Raw genomic sequence first — 17,731 nt, 5'->3', positions numbered from 1 at the left:
TGTCATTCCGTATATATACTAACTCTCACTTAGGGGTGATATAATTAGAGAGAAAGAGTCAAGAGGCACATGGCTGAGTCCAATAGTGCAGTAGTACAGTAATACCCTCAATGAAAGGTGGCCCGTAAAGGGCTGGCCCAATCGTCGCAAGCGGCGGCCGCACGATACCATGCGTGCCAAGATAGCGTGCGTCAGATCGCCCCACTCACTAGTACTATTTAAGACTGAATAATTGTATAACTACATTGAGAACTGACATAAATGTATATAAATAGCCTTTGGTAATTTGAAAAGATTCAAGTTCTATACAATCAATTCCTAGATTGAAACCCACCTCCTTAAGTATATCCAGCCTCTTCAAAAAGGCTTCCCCGTGCCTGCACTACCGCAGATAACTCAAGTAAAAATTCATAAAGAATTACCACATTGGTGAGAACGTGACCTAGAGTAACAGTTGGCCGTGCTTCATGATCGGCGTCCTGCTCGGAACTTGTCTCCACAGTTTCCGTTGCAGGAGGTCCGGGTGTCGGGGGTGGAAATGGCATGGCTAGCCGCTGGCGGAGAGCTTCCGCCGCGGAGGCACGGGAAACCGAGGAGCCCCGAGAGTCAATTGGACGCCCAGATGGTTCACCCCGCATTAGGCTAGGCTGCATTCCTGAGGTGTTCACTGACTGAGGGGATCGACCACGTGAGCCAGGAACTGATTGATCTGGAGATCCAGGGTATGAGGGACGCGAACGATCGGCGGACAATGGAGCCGGGGTCTCAGAAGACTCCAAAGGACGTGTCGGAGTCTGTGGACGGTCCTCACGGTGAAGCAGGTCACGGCGAGCAGCAACCAGGACATCAAAGTCCGGTAGATCTTGCTGCCACTGGTGCACCTGATCTACCAGCTTTTTGAAGGCTGAAGTCAATGTGGGATTAGCTGTATCAGGCCATGTCGGCGACTGATAGGCTTGACGAACATGAGAGAGTTCGTCCGAAGACTCCTCAGAAGAGTCGTATTGAGCCGGGTCGACCAGTACCCATCCATCCAGGGAGAACAGATGAGACGAGGCCAGACTCATGAGAACTCCAGTGAGTGCCAGGTTGACGATGACACTGTTGCTGAAGAAGGAATCAACACAGCTCAGTAGAGCCTGTACGATCGGATCATCTTGCTGGAGCTGGAGAGGCAGAGGGATTGAATCCTCGTCCTGTTCCACGGAGACGGGGAGACAAAGGCGAGACTCAAGTACCCAAGTTGCATCCGCGACATAATTATCATAAGACTCGTTCAGGGTCGGCTCATTGATCAGAGATTTTCCCATTGCGAGGAGTTGTTCTAGCTCCGCATTAAATGCACCAACGGAGCGCTGTTGGGTTGGCAGACCAGGGACCGTATGAATAAGTGCCCGGGCAAATGGATGATGGCGTTGAAGAATGACATTCAAGAGACGCAGTGTGGCTAACACGGTTTGGCGGTTGGTGGACTGAAGTCCTAGAAGCGCAAGATCACGCAAGTTGAAAAGAGATGGAGAAGGTTGTGCCACCTCGGAGGCCAACGCAGCCAGCACAGTGAGCGATTTTCGCCGACTGGCCGACATATCCATTTGCTTTTCCGGTGGTGGCGATGAAGCCAAAAGAAAATGCAGGATCCGGTGGACTAATTCACCTTGGTCGATGGAATCCAGAATGCGGCACAGGTAGGTCAATACAGCCGCCGTTGAACCACCAGCCACGTCGGAGGATTCTAATAAAGATGGGTATCTGGATTCGTTAGTACACAGAAGCATGAACCAAACTGAGCTGGGTCTTACAATAGTTGCTCAAGGAAAAGAACCTGGAAATGATCCAGAAGGGTATCGTTGACCTCCGCAGATTTGCAGTGGTCGATTGTGTCTTGCCAGAACAGGAGATATGACATGAAAGCATCCATAGCTTCCCCCAAAGCGGGTTTAAGGGCCGTTATCTCGTCGGCATGATCGGAAAGTGCGATTATACGGGGAGTCTCCTCATCAATGGAGGGGAAGCACAGACTGAGATCTATTAGCAATTCGTTCATCGTTGGAGATACCAACTATTACTCACCTTCCCAATTGGCTGTACAATGCACCTAGACCCGTAGCCATCAGTGTAGCCAGATCACTTTCAATTAACCATTTCTCCAAGTTCTTTGACCGCGACGCCGTCTCGATCAAGTATAGGAGACCAGTTCGTGCAAAGTCACCCGCCCGGCCCTCATTATGTACGTAGTCGACCAGAAGGTAGAATAATGGGAACTCGTCTTTACGCGTAGCACCCGCAAATTCCGCCCCAGGGGCCGCACCTGAGTCCCCGTCCTGGCTGACTGGGGTCACTCGAGGCACGAACCACGCTGGCAGAATGGTGGGCTGTAGACGGATGTTGTTGGCAATACCGAATAGCAGCTCCACTAATCTCCCTTCAGTCTCATCTGAGCCCTTGTCTGCTCGCCGAACCAGATCTACCATTGCACGGGCAAAGAGCCGGTTATCAACCACGCCGTCTACCTCTGCATCAATCAGGGTGTTGAAGAATACCGTGGCGGAACGAAGCAATTGCTCATCGTAGTAGGAGAGAGCAAGTTTGGTGACGGTCACGAAGATCTGTGAAGACGCAGCATATGCTACACAGGGATGGGGAGCCGGTCCTCGGGATTCGTCACTGAGGATCGAGTTCAATCGTTCGATGTAGGTACGCGCGTGAGCGATGGGTTGTTCACCCGCGGGGGTATTATTCGATCGCCATATTTGCTATAAAGAATCATGATCAGATCAGAGCGGCGGCTTTCGTTGGAAAATGGAGTACCTGAAGACCATTGCAGGCGCGTTTAAATGCTGTTAGCCTCTCAGTCGGGGAGGTTGCTCGGGAGTTCTTAGACAGTGCGCGCGAGCCACCAATAAGACGAGACCACTAGGGGTAGTCAGCAACCACGCGATTCCATAACTTCTGTTGGTAATACACACAAAATCCATGCTGCAACAGCATCATCCCACGCGTTGGGAGAAGAGTGAAGACGGGGTTGATGGTGGGAGTGGATCCCCGGGGTGGAATCTCGTGTTGCGGCGATCGACTCCGCAGCCCCGATGGGCTGGACTTTTATGAACTATTCAGCCCTGGAGACTACGAAAGTAATTGAGTTCGTCAACTTCTAGTCGTCTTTGTTACTCCTTTTAGCTCTCATTTCAATCAACATAAAGATGTAAATTTAATTCGAAATGGTCTTTTCAGCCCCTGATGTCGAGCATTTTGAATACAAACACCTTGATTTTGTAACAATGAGAGTCATTTGCTGATATTTTATTGTATTGCACTCGATCAAAAGCTTCATATAGGCCAGAGAGACATCTAGCGATTGAGAAAAGAGAAGGAGTAAATAGTACTTTGATGTCAACTAGTCCGAGTCGGATATGTCCAACCACTGGATCAATGCTGAGAGCACATGTGCATAGTCCGGCAAGCCGATGGGTCTCTTTCCACTTTTATATTATACTGTTGAGCTCTAACCTTGGAAGTGTCGTGACTCTCAACTGCCAGTGCTTCGAATTTTCTCTTTTCGAATCTTGTGCTCTATCTAGTTGAGATTGATGCATTGATCTTCGAGCCCCTAACATCGATTCAACAATTCTTGGAAGATTGAACTTAAAGCAAGCATTTGATAACTATCGAGTTCTTCTTAATTCCAGTTCCAACTTGAACTTGAAGGTTTAAAGTCCCAATTCAAGCCCTGGAGTTCGAATCATATTATTCAGATTTACACTCTGGGGATGCCTACCAAAACATACTACAAACTTAAATATACATACCTAGGTATGTACACCTTGATCTTCAAGCTGATATATACTATCATCACCGTGTGACACATGCCAGTGTGCATATGTAAGGAGGAAATACAAAAAATTCCACGCTTGTCCAGTCTCATTTGCCAGTGACATACCAACTTGAACTTGAACTTGAATGTCCGAGTCCCTAGGGTCAGACATATGGTGAATCGAACTTGAATTGTCAATCATTTTGAATGTTTCCTTGCGGGAGGACACATGTGCAGCTCTAGCATCGTGTAGATTGCATCGTGACGCACGTGTGCAAATTTGCATTCTATTTTCTTTTTCTCTTACTGCATGTGCTATATTTGAAACAGGAACAATTGAGTATTGATTGAAATAAATTTTATTCATATTGTATTTCGGATATATGGATCTGCGGTCGCGTGACTCGCTGATTGATGGGATGAATAAGATCAAAGCCCGCAATCAATCCAATTTTGCACCCCAGACATACTGGGGGCTATTATTCTAGTAATAGGGAAAGAGCGTAAAGGTCGGATCAACATCATCGAAACAAAAAAATCATGTACATAAATATACAAAGCGCAACCAATCAACGGTTGAACTTCTTCAGCTCCAGCCAGCGCAGGGGTGGGTAAACAATTAGTGCGAAGCCAGAGCCGACCCAGATACCAAGATCAGCGTAATCATCACCAACCATCTTCGCAATGGGACCGACATAGTAGATCTCGTCCATGGAGACAATGGATCCGGCCCAGCCGATGAGGAAGGCTGCCATGGCGGCAATTCCGATAGGAAGTTTCGACTGGTCCGCCCAGTCCTCCCACACGAAGCCTGTGTTCCAGCGGAAAAAGAAGTGCTCCTCAAGGCAGATGCTGAGGTAGATACACACCCAGTAACCCATCAGAGCAAGCCAGTCCTCGAAGATATCGTACAAGTGGTTGCGACCGGCAAGCGCACAGACGAAGTAGATGATAACACCAACGCAAGACCAGAACCAACGAGGCAGTCTCTCGGCGTAGCGACCAAGGATCTGGAAGCCAAGAGAGGCGGAGTAGGTACCGGGAATGTTGTTGGCGATCAGACCCAGAGCGACCAGCACACCGAGGAACTTTCCGAAGCCACCGAGACCCTCATAACCGGCCATAATCAACGCGCCAGACGAGGTATCATTGGCAGCAGCCCAGGTAGCGTTGTTAATAGCACCAGAGCCAAGACCGACACCGAGAAGGTTGGCAAAGGTAAGAGACAGACCGACACCGAGGAAAGTCATGGTGAAGGTCTTCCACTTGGCAGTCTTCTCAGGGAAGTAGACGTAGAAGTCGGCACCGGCGGGGGCCCATGCGACCGATGCGGACAAGCACAGGGAGAAGAAAGACAGTCGGTTACCAGCGACAGTAGCAGAATCACCAGTGGTCTGAATTGAAGTGTCAAACTTGGGACCAGCGCAACCAACCAGAACAAACGCAGCGATAAGCTGGGGGATCCAGGCCCATCTGGGAGGTATGTTAGTATGCATATGGAGGAAATAGATTGTAGTATGAGAAACGTACCGTTCGTAAATGTGGAACACACGCATACCAAACAGGACAACAATCCAAGTGATGATAGCGATAATGACAACACCGACAACGACAGACATGCCACCTCCAGAGACAGCCGACAGAATTTGTCCACCGACGACACAGTCAACCATACCGTAACCCAACATGATACAGATGTTCAACAGGGCACACAGCTTGCTGGGCCAGTATCCCATGAAGAAACGAGCAATGACCTATACACAAATCAGCATATTGTAATACTTATCATATCCAGAAGGAGATATAACATACCATGGTTCGGTTACCACTGGCAGGACCAAAGGTTCCCATATAGGCGACACCAGCCGCACCCAGCAGAGCACCAAAGGTGGCAAGTAGGGCAGAGTCGACAAAACCGAGAGAGTAATCCAAAGGACCCAACATACCGACGGCCATATTATTGGCGGTAATATTGGTACTAAACCAAAGCAGGGCCATCTGCATGTAATCACCGGCAGTCACATCCTTCATGCGCTGTGATTCAGGAACACGCTCAATGCCGCGCGCTTCAACCAAGTCAAGCGAGGTAAAGCGATCATTAAATCGGGTAAAGGCATTCTGCGGGCCTAATGATGATGATGGCTCAGAGGTGACCGTAGGGGTCTGAATTCCCTTCTCCTCATCCATTTTCGCTAACCATGTTCGAAGGCAAAAAAAATATAAAAAAAAATAGATTTAGCCTTTCAGAACAATGGCAAGAAATGACTATATAGTCAAATATTTAAATGGGCTCATGCACAGAACAAAGGAAGAAAAAAAAGAAAAAAGGCCTCAGAAAGTAATAGCCGCTAGGAAGTTTTATGTAAAAAGTCGGATGTGGCACAATGCACGGGGGGGGGGGGAACCTATCAATGCGGTCGGCCGGTTCTAAAATGCAGGGCTCCGAAACTAGGAACTCCGCGGCCCAATTGAAAGCAACGCTAAATTATCAGCTATAAAAAAATCTTGGAACAATTCCATGTCATTACAGATCTAAGCATCGCCAAGCTGTTCCAAGCTTTGTTGGGCTTAGCCCAGAAGACGGCTCGGTTCGCATTCGCATAGATGATCGATAAGGGAAAAGTTCATATTTCTATTTACCGAGATGTACAAAAACCGAATTAATGATATCCATATCCCATCACATTAATCAAAAAAATCAATGGCGATCTTTAATGGAATTGCCCCTCTAACCAGGACCTTGGAATAGAATCTTGCAATGATGGTTCGTGCACATGTGCACGGCGATGGGTTAAAGACCAAAAAGAGTAGGTATCAACATGCAGCCCCCGAGATCAGCCTACATGTACGCGTAAAGTGGAGTCTGATATGGGTCACCCTGCATGTTTAGTCTGTACTAAATACTACCTGGGCATCTGCAGGTCCTCGTTTACATACTAGTCTATGATATTAGTCCAATCGGACGGAATTATCGGCCACCATTCTCTTATGATTTTAATTAATTTATAATCTTCCCTGCACACAGAACAATCCTGGTCAAACTTTGAATCCTCATGCCCATGTGGCTTGCATGAATTTTTCAATTTGATATGAATTTATCAGGAACATTCGAACTAAGACCCCTGCTTAGTGTACCAAAGGCGTAGAGGTACATTTGCTGAAGAATGAGGAGTAGGTACCGATCATCCAATCCCTGTCTGACAATCCCTGCCATTATGGGAGGCCAAGTAAATACTAGTATTTTGAGGGGTTTTTTTTCTTTTAAGAGAGAAAAAAAAGACTCATTGAGGGTATACTACTATGGATCTGCTTACTCTCAATCAGCATCGGAAATATCTAGGTGTAAAATGCGGACTCCGCCGGGAATGTCCTTAGAATATTTGGAAAAATTTCGCAACTAAAGATCAACTAGACTCTAACTTGGAAGGTTGGCGTCACTACGGAGTAACACTCCATAAAATGAAAATTTGGAAGCTGGATGTACCCCTCCTGAATGGATTACTCCGTCAAGAATCCTTCAATTACATTGTACATACGAATAAATTAGGATCCACCCCGGTGTTCTTGAGATAGTCCCCACATACTCCGTATATGGTGTGGTCTCGGTCTTCGACCACGATTGGATTTAGTGCATTTAGTGCGAAAAAGGATGCGATCGAAACCCGTGCTCCACACATTGCCACGCCCACTTCCCACATACATTTCATGCTCTCGAACCTCCTCCTCCACCATTTTAGAGCAATGTTCTAAACTGTCACAATAACATCATGACAAACCAGGGCGGAGGGTCACCGCATGAGCTCGTGGTCGAGTCATGGATCATGTACAGCATTGGTATATTGTTCTTCGTCGTCCGATTGTGAGTGATCTCTTAAGCTTTTCAGACTGAAGAAATGGCTGACTTGGCAACAGATACGCCCGATATAAACGAATGAAGTTCCACCTACAAATTGAGGATTACCTTATGTTTATGGCTATAGTTCGTCATCCAGACCCTACGTGAAACATTGGAACTCAGTTACTAACCAAAAAAAAACTAGAGTTGGTACACTGCTTTCGTCGTTACAAATATCAAAATTGCCGAGGGTGGAGGTAGTTCATTGTATGAACCTGGTGAATTTGAAACCTTTACTGCGCAAGACATCCGTGAGCGAGTTCTGGGATCAAAGATCGAGTTTGCCTCGGAGAACGTACGTTGTTCAAAAATCAAACTCGTTATTCATCCATCTAACCTTTATTAGTGTCAGCTATGTACCATCTACTCTCTAAAGGCATGCATGTTGATGGTGTATTTCCGCCTCACGTAAGTGATCACAACGATGTACGAAACCCTGGACAATTTCCCTGATATATGGCAGATCCAATCTTAAACAGCACCGACTCGTGAAAATCTGCGCCGCTTATACGTTCTTGGGCTGGCTAGCCACCGAGTTGACTTTATTCCTCAATTGTCACCCTCTGACCGGATACTGGACTCTCCCACCACCGCATCGTGAATGCGCCACCTACTTCCGATATGAAATCGTACAATGTGTCTTCAATCTCAGCTCGGATATTGCCATTCTGCTAGTCATTTTACCAATGTTATTCCGCACCCGTCTGCCAATGCGAACGAAGCTCCCCGTTCTAGTGGTATTTTCAATGGGTATCGTGGTGGTAAGTATAACGAAACAACCAATCTTCAACCCTCCGCATATAAACTAACAAAAAACCTCAGATTCTGTGCGCAATCATCTCCAAATACTTCACATTCCACGACATCTACGACAGCAGCTACCAATTCTGGTACCTCCGCGAAGCCTCGATCGGTGTTTGGGTAACAAACGCACCATTCGTCTGGTCCCTAGCTCGATCAACAGTGAGCTTCCTCAAGTCCCACAGCAATAACACAAAAACCACACCCAAGTATGGACCATACGGAACAGACGCATCTGCAGCCGCTTCTAGGGCGAGAACGGGCGTGGATCAGAGATCCAGCCGTGCAAATGCAATGTATAGCATGGGAACTATTGGTGAAAGCCGGGAGCACATTATCGAAATGAACAACATGAAGTATGCACATACTTCGGCCGCATCTACGGGCGATAGCAATCGATCCGGCTCTGGCCAGGGTGATGGACCTGGGGACCCTCAAATTTGGAAAACAACCGAGATTGTTGTTGAGAAGAGTTAAAAGCCACACGGATGCCAAAATATATCGGTTGAGACCATATTTATTATTTAGTATTATTTAAAGGGAGGGAAGCGAATTTTACGATTTTTTTTATTTGATCTATGAATTATGTTTGTACGTAAATTGTACGTAAAATCTCAAAATTGAGGACCCTGAAGAACTTGAAAATATCCATCTGGGTTATCAGAACTCGCACAGAATGAGGTCCCAAAAGAAGGAAATGTCATATCGGAAGGATTCCGGTTGGTTGCAAGCCACACTCAGGATGTGGAAGCATCATGCGAACAGGACGTTTCCTAGCGACCTAAGCGATCATGATTATGTGAGAGTAGATAAGCTGAAGACATCTGGACTGATGTCTCGGAGATGACTAGAAGCTACAATGTTCTAGCGTGATTAGGCGCCGTTGATTAGTGCACACGTGGTGGTATGGATTAGATTAACAATACCCATAATAATTTATTCTAGATTTGGATTCTTTTGGTTAGATCAATCAATAGCGTAACTTCATAAAATTCCACGCGACCAGAACCATCCTGCCGGTATTCCGGCCACTACAAGTAGCGCAGTTAATACCAATGATGCCTGTAACTCCGCAGATGCCGAGGGCCCACTATGGTCTGAGGTTAGGGGTTTACAAATCTTGAGCTTCGACAATATTATTTTAGGGAAAAGGTGAGCTTGCATAGCTTCTCGCACTAGTACACATTGATATTGACTCAAAATATCTAGTGACTTACCATTCACTGAGTCAGCTCCTAGCATCACTTGAGTGTTCAAAATAATTTTCAATTCCGACTTCTCGCGAGTGGCTATCTATGGATTTTAGGGCCAAATAATTATGGATTTCAAATTCAAGTTCCTCGCCAGCGGGCAATTGCCCAATCAATTCTCCGCCGGCGAGTAGCTATATCAAGATCTGCACATCATGATGTGAGTAGGTATATCATTCCATATGTAGATCGGAGCCCAGTATATCATGATGTTCCAATAATTGAAACCTTACGGAGTAGGATGTTCATCAATCCGTAACCATATGTATCAATGCATCGAAGAAGTGGATTAGATTCACCTGAACAGTGCAGAGCCTCGTGCGTGGCCTTGACGAATGCTAGTATCCACTAACATAATTCCGTGTCTTATTCATGACCTCACCATCGATTTTATGAAATCTGGAAGCATTTTGGACTAAACACACCGAAAATGAGTAGTGCTCTTGTACTACTATAGTGCCCAGCTGTAAATTGTTCTTTGGCTTCAAACAGGAATCTATTCAAGCTCCAAGTTTGATGACAACAGAATTCAGGATTCAAATCTTGATCATTCGCAACAGCATTGATTGCATCGGTATTCAACGCTTGTATTGTCCAAGTATGAGCAAAGAGCACCCAAATATCCTGTATTTATTCGTGAGCTTCTTCCAATCTAAAGGCCTCACCAAAACACGGAGTCAGCAATGTTAGCTCAAACTTAGTACCTCAGGGCTTGGTTTACTAGTAGCGGTGTAGAACCTTTTTCCGAGTCGGGAACATCTGGAGTAAATACGTGGTTCAATGTGCATAACTCCTGACTCCCCTTGTAATTTCGCATATGATTTCAATCCCTCGGTTGCCAATTCGCTAATTGAGTGCGAAATGAGGCTGCGAGTGAAAATAGCGCCGCGCAGAGAATCAGGGTATTTCAGGCCAGGATTGACGGACCGTAGCTGCTGCAGTGTCAATTCGCTGGCTCGTGTACTCATAGACCATGTTTTTTACCCATATGTGCGAGTATGTGTTCTGTGATTGAATGAAAATGTTATCAGGCAGAAATACTTGTCCAAGTTGGAATATGAAGGTACCTCCTCAAGCCAAGCCACCGTTCAGATGGGTGTTGAATTCAAGTTGTTCTGCATCTCTAGGTAATTGATGGCTGAGACTAGCGCATTGTGTAATATAATATCGCCGAGCCGACAACTCTCATCAACTAGGACTACTACTTATTAAAGCATCGTCGGTTCAGTGTAATCCAAAACAGGGGTAATATGAACTTATATATTCACATGTGTATTCAACCATGGAAACTTGAAGAAAACTCCGAGTCAGAGCAATCATGACTTATGCGATCCACCCTGGGCCATTTTTACTCGCACAAGTGTATCTCACTAGCAGGCCCCGGGCATCAGGGACCTCTGCAACTTGAACTTCAGGATGTAAATCCATCATCATGTCTTCGTGTAGAGCAGTGCAGTCACGATTGCATACCTAGCACGGGCAGTATAATCCATCACATGGCCAACTCAACACCAAGTACCAGCTTGTCGTTGGTGTTGGTGTTGTCCGAGTATGTACTTGGGCGACAAGCCTAGTTGGTCCAGCTCGCGGGTCAAGTGATAAAGCTTGTAGTAAGCAATTTATTCTGGGAGCTCCGAACTGGGCATAAATACGCGTTGATATGTGTATCTCTAATAATCGATGAGAACCTTTGGGGGTATTCGCTTCCGACCTCGGCAGGTTTAATATGGATAATCAAGATCGCTCTGTACGACCCGGGGAGGATTGTGGTGATAATGGATACTCGGACATATATTGGAAGTAGGATCTGTAAGAGGGGATTAGCACTTCATCTGGGTCATTGCTAGTAGCCATTTTAGATGGGTGCTGAAAGGATCAAGTTGACTCGGAATTGATAGAAGAGGCTGATATACGAAACATGGGCCCTTGAAGATAATCAAAAGTGAACACCAGGTCCATATGTCAATTGATTACTGACATGAGACTTCATGGGGAATCAAAAAGAAATAAAAAAGGGGTGGGGCGGGGATCGAACCCCTTCATTGTACGAAATACATAGTCGCTGCGAATAGCCTCACTTGATACATCCATCGCCACATCATAACCCTTGATATCTCACTCAATATTAATTATTTCGGGTTTCTGAAAAGAGAAATAGAAAAAGCAAAGTTTTTTATATAAAAATGTCAAAAATTCAAAAAAAAGAACATTTGAATGCCCGTAGCTTCAGTCGAAGCTACTTCCGAGTCCCTGCCCGCCCGCCGGTGTGAGTTCAGCCACTGACCAGGACCCGACATTTTCCTGATCAATATTTCTGTCCTTTTTAAGAGTCAGAGACCGCTAACTGCTAGGCCAGCTGGGCTGAGTTGTTACCCTTCTCCCCCTTCACTCAACTATAATGGATCCTCTGACTTCATCTCAGCCTACACCAAGTTATTCCACATGAGGCATACCAACCTCGAGGCCATGACTACACTTACGACTACGGCTTGAATAGAAACCTTTTGAAGATCATGTCAGTCCATGGCAGGACTCACCAAGCAGGACAATACCCGCATGAAAATTAAGTATTCACATGAAAATGCGCTCCTAAGTCGAATCCAACCTGCCCCAACGCCCCAAGATTCCATGTTCAATCAAACACAGAGCAAAAATCCAAATCCCCACCAATCATTAAATGCGCCAGTTGCCTTTCCCCATTCTAGGATGTCGTGAATCGTGTTTTTTGTTCTTTTTAGATTCTTTGTCCTCCTCTTTTGCAACATACTTAGTCGCTTTCTTCCTTGGGTCGACGTCCACCACGCTTCCGGCGACCTTCATTCTGATCACTACCATCGTCCTCGTGTTTCCGACCGGCAGGCTGATCAGGGACCTTGGCGATGATATCAGCGAGAAAGTCCAAAACTTCATCCTTGACAACGGCTTGTTTGAGGTGGGCTGCAGTGACGCGTTTCGAGTTACGGTCCCGTGCCTCCTGGGCGGCTTTGGTGACCAAAGAAATCATAAAGAGCTCGAGTGCTTTGGCTAATATGGAAAAGAAAACAATTAGTGAGCTTTGATCCCGTGACAATTCGACGTGGGAGTAAGATGGGAGAAGAAGAATGAGTTGCACATACAAACTGCGACGGGAGTCACTTGCGCGACCTTGCCCACATCTTCATCTGCTTGCATGATGCGCTTAATTCGTGCCACGGGGAACTTGGTTTTCACTTCGATACCGGCGCCGGGGCGAGTCTGTGGGGGATCTTCTGGTATCGCGACAGGCATTGTTGCGGGCATTGCGGGCTCGGGGACGGGCGGGTCCTCGGGCTGCAGGCGTGATGAGCGTCGGGCCATTTCGTCTTGAAAGGCGATATGATCAGGTGGAACGTACTGCTGGGGAACGCGACTCGAGCTCGAAGGCTGGTACGTATTGAAGAAAGGCGAGGCGTCGTAGGAAGCGCGATGCGCTAGTGGGCTACTCAAGGGCGCGTAAGGTTGAGTGGGGTTCGGGGGAAGCGGAGAAGAGAAATCAGGAGATCTTGGTCGATAGTTGTCCTCTGTCATGCTGTAGCTTTCACTAGCAGGGGAACAAAAGAGATTCCATGGAGGTCGGTGGTGGGGGATTGTTTCGAGGAAGAAAATGATGGCGGGAAGTTTGGGGCGGTCACGACTTTTTAAGTGCCCGGTGGATCGTTTTTCTTCTCCCTTCATTACACATATGTGCAGGGTTTAACTTCACTCTTTTTACTCCAGGGCTGTTTTACTCTCTACTACATATGATCATATCTTTTTTCATGATTATATTCTATTGGTTTGTGTAGTATGTAGGCTCTTTTTGATCCTATCTATTATGTTTCCCCTCTCCATATTTACTTAATAGACGCGTTTTCTTTGGAGACTCTGTGCTTACCAGTAGGAGTATAGGAGTCCTTGAACATTCTTCAGGGTTGCTTCTATTTTTGATTTTCCCTTTTTGTCTTCTATTTACTCCGTTTCTTTTTATTCTTATTCTTTCTTTTGTCGCATTTCTGGATCGGCTCTAGTATCCGATCCCTGTCTATGATGATAGAGCAACCCGAGGCAACCCTGATGACACCACTATGGTATCGCAGGAAACTGATGAAGGACCATAAATTACTTGATCTAATCTGAGACAAAGTATATAGATTGTTCTTTATTTTATATAGATCGTGAATAGCAAATATTTCTTCCAAATATCCACATGTGCAGGGCTTTATATAGCCATTTCCTATATCCATATCTAAGGGCACACCAGTTGACTAGAATATTGTATGGCATCGGGGAAACCTTTTTCCGATCCTTCAATTCCATATCGCGTTGTTCGTCACTTTTTACGATCATCTTGCACCCAAGTTCACAACAGGAAACGGTTCATCCGTTAGCTTTTCATAGTCGCCATGGCCGTGGCAGATCCGCCAGCTGGTCTGATGGACATCGCCAGGTGAATTCCCCTCACCCCCACCACCGATTTCTTCAACCAACTAACATCCACTTTAGCAGCATGTCTCGGGACGAAATTCCCATGAAGCTGCGATGCGCCATCTGCAACACGCTGGCGGTAAATGCATTTCGCCTGCCATGCTGTGACCAGTCAATCTGCGAATCTTGTAAGCTTCTTCGCGTGAAATCTTGTTGCACCAACGGTTCAAAGAAAAAAAAAATCCAGAAGAGCAACCGCTAACTGAGAAACCTGTCTATAGGCCAGACTTCCCTGCCTAATACCTGTCCCGTTTGCGCACATACTCCAGTCTCTCCAGATCTATGCAAGCCCAATAAAGCACTGCGCACAACGCTGAAAGCATACCTCCGGACTGAAGAGAAGAAACGTGAGAAGGAACGTCAAGCAGCCGCACCACCAACACCAACTGTACCGACACCAGTAGAGAGTGCGAATACACCCACTGATCCTACTACTGGCTCAGCCACAATGGAGTCAGTGCCACAGGTATCCCCCGGGGAGACCGACGCAGCAGTACCTCAGGAACCCGCAGGCGACCTGGCAGCCGAGAATTTACCTGTGCAAAGTGAGAGCACGGGAGATATGAATGGAGTTGAGTCACAACAGGCAATAGATAAGGTTCGTTCCTCCTCTTTTCCTCTCTCTGTTCCTTCAGACTGACATTTTCAACCAGCCACATGAGTCATCTGATGACCAGGACATGCATCCGGTTGATCCCTTAGACGCGGATGCTCCTGTTCACGAAGATTCCACCAACACAGATGGAACGGCTCCCAACGCATCTGCCCCTTCGACGCAACAGGAGGGTGCTGAACCAGGTGACTCAGATGCAACGAATACAAATACTAGTGGCTTCCCCGGTATGGGATGGAACAACACTAGTGGCACTGGTGGTATGAATGGAACAAATGCCTTCATGTCTAACTCAATGTTTCCTTTTTCGAATCAAATGGGTATGCAGTATCACCACACTCCAGCTCACTGATTCATTGACTGACAGTATGCATCATAGGTATGTCTGGGGCAATGAATCCGATGGCCGCAAATCAGGGGATGTTCGGAGATTACGGGATGAACATGACTGGTATGGGCATGAACATGGGGATGAACTACAACGGTCAGGGCATGTATGGTTCATTAGGATGGGACAACTTACAGCAAAACATGTGGCAAGGTGGCCAAGGACAAGATAAATTCAATCCAAATGCTTTTGCAAATGGCTCGGGCCCTCCGTATGGAGGAGCATTTGGCGGATCTAATATGTCTTACCCTAACCCTGCCTTTCAGTCTGGTTACTACGGCTCAGGATATGGCCATGGTGGGTTCCGAGGCCGAGGCCGTGGATATTACCAAGGCGCCTCTGGTCGAGGTGGATTTGGAGGCCATGGCCAAGGCCACTCTGCTCCATTTACTAACTCTGGCGTCCCTGATCGCCCGCTTCTGTCTGATAACCCCCTGGAAGACTCCAATGACATAGCTGGTGGCGAGGATTCTCAAGCGATTAAAGGCGGTAGTACTGAGCCCACGACAGATGCCAATACCAACTCGGCAGATATGAATGCGAATGCGGAAGCTCCATCAGCAGAAAATGATGCTCAACAGTTGCAGGGTATCCCCACAATTGATAGCCTAAATGAATCTATGCTCGGTGGACGAGGTGACTATGAAGGACATATGGGCATGGGGTATCGCAGGGGCTACATGCGAGAGCCACCCTTTTGGGGTAACCCGGGGATTCAACCTCATCTAGAAGGAACCAATCCTGGGGTTGAAGGAGCACCTGCAGCGCCACGTGCAATGAGAGAAGGATTGCCTAATACAAGTGTCTTGCGACAGCGAGGCTTTTATCAAGGGAATCCCTCGGCAGGAAACAATATGCCAGCGACAGCACAGAGGTAAGCATCTTGTAGATTATGAGACTAGAAGGTCGAGATCTGATTCAAGCAGCAGCAACCCCGATACTCCTCAGGATTCGGCCGCGACCAATTCTCCATCTCAAGGACCATCTCAACCTCACCCGCCTAAAGGTCAATCTTGGTCTCGATCACCCTCACCACCCCGCCCAGAGTCCATTGACAATCTTCCTAAGACCGATAGCTCCGCCCAAAATCAGGGTCGGAAAAGGCGCAGCAGACAGATGAAGACTTCTAATACCGAGCACCGCTCTTTGTCGCCGACGGGACCTGGTTCAGACGCTTTCCGTGATCGTGAACGTGGGTTCGACCGGGACCGGGAGCGAGAGCGAGGACCAGAACCAGAGCGAGAGCGACGAAGCACCCACCGATCACACCGATCACGTCGCCACCACAGCCGTAGCCGCAGTCGCAGCCGCAGCCGCAGCACAGCTCGGAAGGGTGACAATCGTCCCGATCGCCTATCACCTATTCCAGAGGATCGGAATGGTCGTACCAAAGAGAAACCCAAAATCAACCCCAGTGAGCTCGCTGCTCGGATTGGACACTCCCATCGAACAAGTCGAGATCGACCTGGCCATCAGAAGGATGACCGCGATCGGGAGCGTGAGCGTGAAAAAGACCGGGATCGAGATCGAACCAGAGATAGCCGCCATCGTGACCATGATAGAGATCATGATAGAGAGCGCGAAAAAGACCGCCGCGATCGAGACCGTGATTCGCATAGAGACCGTCACCGAGACCGAGACCGTGACCGTGACCGTGACCGGGATCGGGATCGTGATCGGGATCGCCAGCGGGAACGTGAACGTGAACGCGACCGTGACCGAGGAAGTGGCCGAGACCGTGACAAGGACCGCAAGCGCTCACGCCGTGACCGATCCGAGTCTGCCAATGGCAGTGAATATTCTACCAACCCGCGAACTCGCCGTGTCAAAACCCACCACGATGATCCTCCCCGAATCAGCGCGGCACCTTCTGCGGCAGCTGAAGAGAAGGACCCTCACACACTCGAGCGTGAAGCACGTAACCGTGAACGACTGCTCCGCGAGAAAGAGCGCCGTGAGAAAGCCAAATCAGGCCAACGTCGTGGTAGTCGACAAGAACGTATGGTGGCCGGCCGCCTCATCAGCTGCAAGTACGAAGATGAGCTTTAGACTTGATTTTCAGTGATTTCCCCGGCCTTTGCATCAACAAAAGTTTCAGTTTCAGTTTCATGGCATGGACATGGCGTTCTGGATGGTTTCTACCGGTCTTTCCAATGTTGTTGAAATGATTTCTCAACATCTACATGCCATCTATCGCGAGGTCCCCTCGAGGTGAACGATTTTCTAGTACGATAGATACGAACTACTAGTAGTAGTCGAGGTGCATATCAAAGTAGTTTCCAATAAAAATGAGATACTACATAATAACCAGCCTTATATTCAACTTGCCCAGCTTAGTGGTAGGATTCCACCCATACTATATCTACGTAACACTATCTACTAGTAGTACTACTGCCAGCTGGCTTTACTAAATAGTACACCTATTTAAGTACACAGGACTGATAGGTCATTGTACGATGTACGTATACAGTCCAATGTTCAGATGGTACCT

At 47.3% G+C, this 17,731-nt stretch overlaps 5 protein-coding genes across 5 annotated transcripts; 2 read left to right on the top strand and 3 right to left on the bottom strand.

Annotated features, from left to right (window-relative positions):
- Positions 1 to 338: 338 nt before the first annotated feature.
- N7483_008610 (uncharacterized protein) lies at positions 339 to 2,819 on the bottom strand (the record flags this gene model as incomplete). The annotated part of the gene is made up of 4 exons (XM_057092037.1): positions 339 to 1,749; positions 1,800 to 2,018; positions 2,071 to 2,753; positions 2,817 to 2,819. 4 exons carry the CDS (start codon positions 2,817 to 2,819, stop codon positions 339 to 341), a joined length of 2,316 nt encoding a protein of 771 aa, XP_056943211.1.
- Positions 2,820 to 4,380: 1,561 nt separating this feature from the next.
- Positions 4,381 to 5,998, bottom strand: N7483_008609 (purine-cytosine permease family protein; the record flags this gene model as incomplete). Its single annotated transcript, XM_057092036.1, has 3 exons — positions 4,381 to 5,284; positions 5,342 to 5,565; positions 5,624 to 5,998. 3 exons carry the CDS (start codon positions 5,996 to 5,998, stop codon positions 4,381 to 4,383), a joined length of 1,503 nt encoding a protein of 500 aa, XP_056943210.1.
- Positions 5,999 to 7,578: 1,580 nt separating this feature from the next.
- N7483_008608 (uncharacterized protein) lies at positions 7,579 to 8,984 on the top strand (the record flags this gene model as incomplete). Its single annotated transcript, XM_057092035.1, has 6 exons — positions 7,579 to 7,670; positions 7,724 to 7,790; positions 7,852 to 8,001; positions 8,053 to 8,114; positions 8,170 to 8,467; positions 8,529 to 8,984. 6 exons carry the CDS (start codon positions 7,579 to 7,581, stop codon positions 8,982 to 8,984), a joined length of 1,125 nt encoding a protein of 374 aa, XP_056943209.1.
- Positions 8,985 to 12,524: 3,540 nt separating this feature from the next.
- nctA (negative cofactor 2 transcription regulator complex subunit BUR6) lies at positions 12,525 to 13,303 on the bottom strand (the record flags this gene model as incomplete). Its single annotated transcript, XM_057092034.1, has 2 exons — positions 12,525 to 12,781; positions 12,874 to 13,303. 2 exons carry the CDS (start codon positions 13,301 to 13,303, stop codon positions 12,525 to 12,527), a joined length of 687 nt encoding a protein of 228 aa, XP_056943208.1.
- Positions 13,304 to 14,157: 854 nt separating this feature from the next.
- On the top strand, positions 14,158 to 17,289 carry N7483_008606 (RING finger protein; the record flags this gene model as incomplete). The annotated part of the gene is made up of 7 exons (XM_057092033.1): positions 14,158 to 14,201; positions 14,258 to 14,367; positions 14,461 to 14,837; positions 14,893 to 15,172; positions 15,232 to 16,114; positions 16,167 to 16,432; positions 16,610 to 17,289. The coding sequence occupies 7 exons, from the start codon at positions 14,158 to 14,160 to the stop codon at positions 17,287 to 17,289; spliced, it is 2,640 nt and encodes an 879-aa protein (XP_056943207.1).
- Between the last annotated feature and the right edge of the window lie 442 nt (positions 17,290 to 17,731).

This window comes from Penicillium malachiteum (genome assembly GCF_028827825.1).
Source record: "Penicillium malachiteum strain IBT 17515 chromosome Unknown utg000004l:1.0-4883003.0:1.0-4884900.0, whole genome shotgun sequence".
Lineage (NCBI taxonomy): Eukaryota > Fungi > Ascomycota > Eurotiomycetes > Eurotiales > Aspergillaceae > Penicillium > Penicillium malachiteum.
Note: the sequence above shows the minus strand (reverse complement) of the source record. Positions and strands in the feature narration are given on the sequence as shown.